At 42.7% G+C, this 10,000-nt stretch overlaps 1 protein-coding gene across 1 annotated transcript in view; it reads left to right on the plus strand.

Moving 5' to 3' along the window:
* The window catches only part of LOC135512333 (B-cell lymphoma/leukemia 11A-like), a 56,229-nt gene extending 51,759 nt beyond the window's left edge, over positions 1 to 4,470 (plus strand). Inside the window, 1 exon segment of the mRNA XM_064934255.1 lies at positions 1 to 4,470. This exon segment is cut by the window's left edge and continues 560 nt beyond it. Coding sequence (XP_064790327.1) covers positions 1 to 1,134 — 1,134 coding nt within the window. The 3' untranslated portion in view covers positions 1,135 to 4,470.
* Positions 4,471 to 10,000: the final 5,530 nt, after the last annotated feature.

Below are 10,000 nucleotides of genomic sequence, written 5' to 3' on the forward strand. Positions count from 1 at the left end.
GAAGAGGAAGAGGAGGAGGAAGAGGAGGGTGAAGAGGAGGAAGAAGAGGGGGAGGAGGAAGAAGAGGAGAAGGTGGATGGAGCTAGGAGGAACAACAACAGTTACCACTTCAGCTTGAGTCTGGAGGCAGCGAGGCACCATGAGAACAACGGCAGCATTGGGGTCGGGGGAGTTGGGGTTCGCCTGGTAGGAGGAGAGGAGGGTTCCATCCCTCGCTCACTGCCTGAGGTGATGCAGGGCATGGGGTTGGCGGCCAGCATGCAGCACTTCAGCGAAGCCTTTCACGCACACAAGCGTAGCGCGCTGAACCAAGAAAACCACATACACCACAACAACCGTGAGCACACACAACGCCAGCTGTGTGACGAGGACTCAGCGCTGGAGTCGGACCGTGGAGAGGGGGGCTGCATCTCGGCCGTGGCCATTAACGGGCGGGGCACGTCCCCCAGCGAAGCAGCCTCGGTGGGCCTCTCCAAGAAGCTGCTACTGGGTAGCCCTAGCCCCCTCAGCCCCTTCTCCAAACGCATTAAGCTGGAGAAGGAGTTTGACCTGCCTACCCCCACCATCCCCAACACAGAGAACGTCTACTCCCAGTGGCTGGCTGGCTATGCCGCCTCCCGACAACTCAAGGACCCCTTTCTGAACTTCGGAGGGGACTCCAGACAATCGCCCTTCGCCTCTTCTCCATCGGAGCACTCGTCTGAGAACGGCAGCCTGCGCTTCTCCACCCCTCCTGGGGAGCTGGATGGGGGGGTGTCGGGCCGCAGCGGGACGGGGAGCGGGGGGAGCACTCCCCATCTGGGGGCTCCGCTGACTCGTCCTGGCTCTAAGGACGGCAGCAGGCGCACCGACACCTGTGAGTACTGTGGCAAGATTTTCAAGAACTGTAGCAACCTGACGGTGCACCGGCGCAGCCACACGGGCGAGAGGCCCTACAAGTGTGAGCTGTGCAACTACGCCTGCGCCCAGAGCAGCAAGCTCACACGCCACATGAAGACACACGGGCAGATCGGCAAAGACGTGTACAAGTGTGAGATTTGCCAGATGCCCTTCAGCGTGTACAGTACCTTGGAGAAACACATGAAAAAATGGCACAGTGACCGCCCCTTGAGTGCCGAAATTAAGTCGGAGTAGTGGGAGTTTCCCCTGTCATCAGTCCCCCCGTCCCTCCCCAGTCCCCTGTAGATTCTCCCCTCTTCCTTTGCCAGTCCGATGGACAACGTGCTCTGCACCAGCACACCCCGTTTCCATTACTCGTTGAATGCATGATCTGTATCGGGGCAATACTATTGCATTGACGCAAAACTTCAAGCCTTTCTCTTGTGCAATAATTTACATGTTGTGTACTGTTTTTTTTCTGCATTTTTATTTTATTTTTTACAATTAGACAGCATGCATGGTATGTTTTGGCTAATTAAAAAAAAAATAGAAAATGTCCCTGGTTGGTTAGTTGTTGAGTAAAATGTGTTGCTGTTTTCTTGTTCGGGTTTTTATTTTCAAAAAAAAAGAAAAGAAAAGACAAGAAAGAAGTGACCATGCTGCATACATTCTGTAACACATATCATGTACAGTTCTGTGTTGTAACATGGAGGATGAACAGTCTTCAGCTTAACCCTCTCTGGACGACCTGGGCACTTAACCTTCGTCTTTCTAAAAGATGTTCTGTCCCTATGGGGTTTAAAACATAATCTATGAATTGGCTTGATTTACTTAACCCAAAAAGCAGTGACGGCCTTTCGATTTCTTCAACAAACAAAAAAAAAAGATGAGGATGTGTTAAGATTTGAATTTGTACTATCATTTGGTAAAACAAACAAAAAAAAAGTGTGCCTTTAAATATCTTGAAACTGCATTGGTTAATAATCTTCCTATATGCTATAAGCTTGGGGTCACGGCTGTATACTGGACACGGGTTGAATCCACCCCGAGTAAAGGTTCTTGCATCAAGTACCTGACTGCTAAAGTCGAATGTGACTTACAAGATTAACTGATAATACCAATACAGATACTTTGGAGAATTCTGGTTAATCATCATTTAGCTACCTATTAAATGTATTATAGTGTCTTTACATTTTCAGCAGGCACGGTACAGGCAGTATTGTGTATAACTGAATTGTTTGTATATTTTATTTCTGGTGCAGAGGTACTGAACACAAAGGTACTCTGTAATGTACAATCCTAAATTCGTGGGACTTTTAACATTTTGTGAAGACCCGAGCGTTGACATGTATCTACAGTAGCACAAACTTGTGATGCTGCTTGGATATTTCCGAGTGTAATCTCCCAGCACACCCTACAATAAGAGGGCATTCGAGTGAATACAAGCTAGTCAAAAAAGTTACACAGAATTAGAAGCTAAGAGAATGGAGTGTTTTTGGGGGGGGGCGGGGGATTTCTTTTTGTACGATACATTTACACCTTCTATCCATCAGTGATGATTAACTATGAATTGCCTAAACTTGAAAGGAAGAAAAATGTTATTTAAGAAAGGCCATTGTACTCATGCCAGGGCTCTTGAAAAGAAAGAGTGGAGATTAGACAAAATAATCATACATAGGTTTGTAATAGAAGGCAGAGGTACTTTTGTTTTCTTTCTGTTTTGTACTGTTTGCTGTTTGTGTTGACGGGAAAGGAGAGCTTTTTCCTTGTTGAGTTGCAGACATCCACCCCGGTTGATGGTGAAATAGCACTTGTCACGCTGCCTCAGACACTGTACAGATACTCTAACATTGTTTAACGTTGGTACAACGTCTGTATAGCGGTCAAGTCTAAAGTTAGACTGTCATTTAAAGGACAAAAAAGAAGTGCACTGTTCAATTTTCCCAGTTTACAGGTATACGCTTAAGGGAAAACTTGCTAAATTGCTGACTGATGGCTAGGGGGTTCCATTGTTTTACATAGTGATGAATACAGAATCTGTTGCCAGCCACTCCATCCTTGACCCTCATCCTTCACCTTTGACCACCTCTGACCTTTGTTGTTTAACCCCAGGAAACGCCAGCAAAGCACTCAGTGCTGTGACTGGGTAAAAGCTCACTCAGCTAGATCACAAACTTGCTGCTCACACTGCAAGATTTTTTTTTTGTACAAATCTTTTTTTTTTGTATAAATATTAAAATGTTTTTTTTTTTTTAAATAACACTTCATTATCTTTAGGGGAAACTGTATTTAAGTTTGTTGTTGTTTCTCTTTTCCTCTCTGTCTTGGTGGTTTTCAAGACTCGATCACAGTATATATAAAATGGAGAATAAAAACTGTGACTTTTTATTTTGCCTTGGCTCTTCGCGGCTCTTCAGGTTGAATAAAATTTGCATTGGGGAAAGGTTTAAGATGATATATGAATATATAATAGAGAACATAAATATAGGAAGATGCACACTCATGTCAATTCCAATGCTTAAACACACTTATGGTCTTCTTTTTCTGTATTTCTAGAATGGTATTTGAAATCAATGTTCACTTAGCGTAGGCACTATAGTATTTATATTGAGGCTCGTATTTTTAACTGTTGCTTGTTCTCTCTACAGGTATTTACGTACCTTTTTTGGTAGTAAAAAAAACAAAACAAGCTGCCACGGTTTATTTTTTTAATTTGGCAGGATAATATAGTGCAAATTATTTGTATGTTTAAAACATTTAATAAAACCCAATAAAAAAAGAAGTATGTGACATTGAGCGCAGTGGGCCATAAAATGGCTGCCACGCTGTGCTGGTTCCTGCTCACAGGTTGTACATATCTTTTTAAGTTTGGTTTGGACCTCCTCCTCCCCCTGCTGCCATTCTGTATGCAGTGATGCAAGCTGACGTCGGGCTGTCCTGTTCTTGTGCTTCTGTCTTTCCCACCTATCCCACCTGACTACATTCCAACATCTTAAGAAAAGAAAAAAATACTTCATATGCAGTACATCGATTTTTAAAAAAGCGTCAGAATAAATGAATTTTAAAAAAAAATCTATGTTTTGCAGTTTTATTTTTCATTGCCAAATACTAAATGGTGCTTTATATTTAGATTGGGTATACTTTCATATGCAAAGCATATTTAAAATGAAAATGAATTGGAGACGCGGAGAAGCCTGCTTGAGTTGAGCCTTTTTTGTAAATGGCAATGCGGAATATTTTGTTATCAGCCTTTTCTATTCTTGTTCTGAGAGCTGTTTGTTGTAACTTGAACTTGAACTTTATCTTTTACTATGGGAGTTGCTATTTATTATTACCTATATGCTCTGTTTAAAATAGAGACATGGAAGGGATCTTTTTTTGTTATAATATTATTTCTTTACTTTTTAAAGATTGGCCGAAGGTCATTGGACAAACTTTTTTTCATTTCTTTTTGTATTTGTTTCTGATCTCTGTTCAGTTGTATTGGGGAAACCACTGTCTTTGTTTTCTGGCAGTTGTCTGCATTATCCTGTTCACACACCCATTTTGTCCCTTTATTGAAAAACAATTAATAAAAAAAAAAAAATGAAAGTATAAATATGTTGTTTGTGTGTGTGCGTCCATGCGCGTGTGTGTTCATAGCTAGAGCAGCTTTAGTGGCGTGGCTGTTGACAGTTTGCATGCTAACTCTGAGCACATACATGTTACATACGTGTCACTCCTCAGTGGGGCGCAAGCGTCTTAGAGTGCTGACAGTGTCCCCTCCCTCCCTCCCTCCCTCCCTCCCTCCCTCCCTCCCTCCCTCCCTCCCTCCCTCCCTCCCTCTCATCCTTCCCTTTTGTTTAACTACTTGCCACCGCCACCCCAAACACCATTGCCATCACCCGCACTTTCTTTGTTTGAGCTCACCCACGTTTACTTAAATATCATTACCTCTCTCTGTTTACTCAGGTCTATTCAAAAGCGTTAAAGCATTAACTCAAACATTAGACCCTCCTTGTAGGAGAGACACCTGGTGGCTGTGTTCATCCAATAACGCTCACTCAGTGTATTAGAAAATGCCATCTTCATAAGAATGACGAGTGTGATTCGTTCTTCATAAGAATGACAAGTGTGTGTTTTGTTCTTCACAAACCACAGCCACTTGTTTTGAGGCCCTGTTTTGTGTGAGCCAGACGGTGACACCTGAGCCACGGAGCATCACAGCACCTTTTTCAGTGCACATTTTATTATTCCCCACCTCTGGAGCCGTAGCAGCAGCAGGCGCCTATTTTCTCCTTGTTGAACATTGCGACTGGCCTCCGGCAGAGCCAGCCAGGCAAATAAAACAAATCAGCTGCATTTTTTCTCTCTCTCTCTCTCTCTCTCTCTCTCTCTCTCTCTCTCTCTCTCTCTCTCTCTCTCTCTCTCTCTATGATAAATTAATTGTGTTATAAACTCAGGAAGCATTTAGGCCTTTTCAGCTTTACTGGGGCTCCCGAAACTGGTTTATGTGAAAATCATAATGCATTTGTCACTGACTCACTGTTATAAAATCTATACAAGCAGGACCCGCAGTCCCTATAAACGCCCATGGATGTGTCTCCCGCCAGTGTTTTACAGTTGAAGATTCTCCAAAGACTTGAGAAAGCATGTTTTCACAGGTGGTTTTGTTATTTGGCCTGGGAGCGTTGCTGAATGGATCTTGGCCAAAGTGCTCGTGTGTGTGTGCGTGTGCATGAGTGTGTGCATGCCTGTGGCTATATTGCACATTACCGTGCTTGGCGTCTGTAAATGTAGCTACCCTGTACAGCAGCCTACACGAGTCTGACCACTGTGGTATAGTGGAGATGGACACAAAGTAAATGCTACTTAAAAGCCACTCACTGACAATTACTCTACACAAACACCGAATAATGGACACACGGCAGATACATCAAGCTTAGTACGAGGTGGACTCTAACTGCTGTTCTAAGGTCAATCATGGTCAATGTGTATGGGTTTTCCTTGCTATGGTGAAGGCTAGGTTGGGAAAGGGTAAGCAGATCCTAGATCAGTCCTTAATTGGAACATCCACAACATGGTCATTTTGGCATTCTTTCTTAATCAGACAGATTGATCCCAAGATAGCTATTGTGGATATTCATTTGCTACTGTGCTTCATCCATACTGAACATTTAATAACCATTTAGTAATGGCTATCTCATAAAAAGGCCATCAGGGGCGAGTCATAGCCTCCACTATCTGACACAGACCCAACTGAGAGGGAGGCGTAGAATTCATAGACAATGTGACACACACACACACACACACACACACACACACACACACACACACACACACACACACACACGTGAATCATGCATGTTCAGCTTTTGTCAACACTTTTGGTTCTGTTCTTTGCTGGGACTGTGATTTGCCAGGCCATGGAGTGAAAGTTCAAAGTTCACCTTTTTATCAGTGTCCCTGGCCTTGACTGGCCATCCTTATGTGACATCATAAATCCAACTCTTTAGCTCTGTCCCTATAGCTTCGCTCTTTCGTACCCTCTCTACCCCTATCATTGGCTCTTTTGGCAATCCACCTCTCATTTCCTATTCCTTTCGTTTACTCTCAACCTCTTTCTGTCTTTCCCTCTTTCTTAACCTATACCCCTCCCTCTCTTCCCCCTTCTCTCTCTGTGTGCATGGTGTGACTGGTGTCATTATTGGCCCTATCCTGGCCAGGGTTGTTTGCTGAGCCCACAGTGGTTTAAAATCTATAGATAGACAAGGAGCACAGGAAAGCAAGGTGTAGACACCACAGATAAACATTGAGACTAGGCATCTGTGGGGCAGGGTGAGAGAGGGCGATGGGGAGAGCAGAGAATGTTGGGGGGGGGGGGGGTTAAGGGGGAAAACTGCTCCCTCCTCCATTCTTATTTCACCCCTCCCCCACTCCCTGCCTGTGTCTCAAGGAGTGAATGGGGACAGGAATACTGACAGTGAAGAGACCTCTTGGACAGCCCTTGTGTCCAAGCAAAAAGTAGACAAAACAGACACTATCTGTCCCCTATGTCAATATGCTCACTAATTCCGTAAAGTACACCCTTCTGTACTATGTGTCAATAGTTGGGTCTCACCAGGGCTTTTCTCTCGTCTGTGACCCCATAGAGAGACCTCACCTACTCTACACACACACACACACACACACACACACACACACACACACACACACACACACACACACACACACACACACACACACACACACACACACACACACACACACACACACACACACACACACACTACATTACACGAACGTACTGTACATTCTCTGTGCATACTCACATGTACACACACACACGCGCACACACACACACACACACAGGGTCGTTTCTAGCATTTTCAGGGCCCTAAGCAATATTTAGTTGGGCCGTCTCACCCACCTCGCAGGCAAAACATTTTAGTGAACCCCCTCTTGGTGGAGGAGAGAAAAATGTGTACAGTAGCTTTAAAGTTCTACACATTTTGCCATGGTGCACAGAGAAAATGTTTCAGTTTTAAAGCCAATTTCATGCTGTTCCACTCATTTTGCCATGAGGGGAGAGAAAACTTGACAGTTTTATCACAAATTTCCAGCAATTCCACACATTTTGGTGTTGAGAGACAAAATTGCAGTTTTAAAGTTTATGTCCTGCAGTGGTACACATTTCGTCGTGCATTGAGAGAAAATGTTGCAGTTTTACAGCTGATTGCCTGCAGTCATACACATTTTTCCATGACTTATGCCATATTCATAATTTCTTGAGAGAGACGAACAAAAACAATGACAATTGAATCCTGAAATATCTCATTTACATAAGATTTCACACCCCCTAGTCAAGACTTTTTAGAAGAACCTTTGGCAGTGATTACAGCTGTGAGTCTTTCTGGGTAAGTCTCTAAGAGTGCTAGAGTGCTATTGGTCTCACTACAGGCTCTGGTTCGATCCCGAGCTGTATCACAGCCGGCTGTGATCAGGAGTCCCACAGGGCGGTGCACAATTGTCCCAGCGTCGTCCGGGTTCGGGGAGGGTTTGGCCTGGGCTAGGCTGTCATTTTAAATGAAGAATTTGTTCTAAACGGACTTTCCTCTTTAAATGAAATATGTTTGAAAATATGCAAAGTGGTACTCAGTAATGTGTTCATTTGGAAATGTTCACTCTGTCAATTAGGTTAATATGCTGGAGTAACTACAAAGAGGAAGTTACTCAAATCCTCAGTTTTCTCCTATCACAGCCATTGAACTGTGTAACTGTTTTAGTCACCATTGGCCTCATGGTGAAATCCCTGAGCTGTTCCCTTCCTTTCTGGTAACTAAGTTAGGAAGGTCGCCAATATCTTTGTAGTGACTGGTTGTATTGCTACACCATCCAAAGTGTAATTAATAACTTCACCATGTTCAAATGGATATTCAATGTTTGCTTTTTTTTTTACCCATCTACCAATAGGTGCCCGTATTTGTGAGGCATTGGAAAACCTCTCTGGTCTTTGTGGTTGAATCTGTGTTTGAAATGCACTGCTCGACAGTGTCACCTTGCAGATAATTGTATGTGTGGGGTGCAGAGATGAGGTAGTCGTTTCAAAATCATGTTAAACACTATTATTGCACACAGAGTAATTCCATGTAACTTATTATGTGACTTGTTAAGCACATGTTTTACTCCTGAACTTATTTAGGCTTACCATAACAAATGAGGTTGAATACTTTTTGCCTCAAGACATTTCGGCTTTTCAGTTTGAATTACTTTTCAAAAACAAATGAACAAATATAATTGAACTTTGATATTATGTGGTATTGTCTGTCGGCCAGTGAAAAAAAAAGGTAATTTAATCAATTTTAAACTCAGGCTGTAACACAACAAAATGTGTAGAACGTCATACTTCCTGAAGGCTTCCTGTAAATTTATATTTATTTGACTATTTTAGTATTTTCACATAATGTGGCCTGAATCAACTATTTAATTTTTTGTACATTTTTTTATTTGTGATATCCAATTGGTAGTTGCAGTCTTGTCCCAACGCTTTTCAAATAATTTCCTATAAATAGTCAGTTATTGGAAAACATTTTAAAATACTTATTTCAAATACTATTTTCAAATACCTGGGTAAAATGCATGGGAATGTATTCGAGTCAGTGTATTTGAGTATTTTCATATACATACCAATACTACCCAAGTGTATTTCCAAATACATTCCAACATTCGAAATGTATGTGAAAGTAATTTGAAGTAGTATTTGAACAAAGGCCTGGCGTGTGTGCATCTGTATTTGTGTGTTTGTGTTTGTGTGATAGCAGCCAGGTTGCTCAAGATTCACTGCGAAATTTGACGTTGGTCCAGGTAAACAGGATGTCGGGAGATGACATCAAAACCTTCTTGGAGCAACCGTGAGCACTACTACCATTAAGTAGGCTTGGGATTTGATAGGCCATTGTGAACTATAATGGTGTATGGGTGTAATCCGCGAGCTCTGGCTCCGAGGGTCAAGAGTTCAACCACAGTCCTTGGCACAAGTTTATTTTAAAAACATTTTTTTCCCCCATAACCCCCCCCCACACACACACACACACACACACACCCACACCCACACATAACTCCCTCGATCCCTGGATCTCAGACAGTTTATGTGACATAATGTGTCTCGATCTCAAAAGGCTTGTCAAAACCCATTGTTCAAAGTGTCCAAAACTACACATATAAAATACCTTTTTTAGAAAGCCAGCTCTTTCCAAAGACAACCTCATTTTTTTCCGATCCTAGACTTTAAACAAAATATCGGACATAAGTGCATACATATTAAAGAGTTGATTATTCAACTTTACAGTAGTCTGTTTCTCGGTATGGTAAGGGAAAGGGGATGCCTAGTCAGTTGCGTAACTGAACGCATTCAAGCGAAATGTGTCTCCAGCATTTAACCCACTGCTGTTATTTCACAGGTGAAAATGAACTAAATCAGGTCACCAGGTTTCTGCTTTCTGAGTAATGGAAGAGAGGAAAGAGAAGAAAAGGGGAAGGATTGGTATGTTCCCTCCTGCCTTACACCCCTTGGGCACATTGTATTCCAAATGAACACTCACTCACACACCACATGAACACAAACATGCTTGTACATTTTTCT

This window comes from Oncorhynchus masou, chromosome 24, assembly GCF_036934945.1.
Source record: "Oncorhynchus masou masou isolate Uvic2021 chromosome 24, UVic_Omas_1.1, whole genome shotgun sequence".
Taxonomy (NCBI): Eukaryota; Metazoa; Chordata; class Actinopteri; order Salmoniformes; family Salmonidae; genus Oncorhynchus; species Oncorhynchus masou.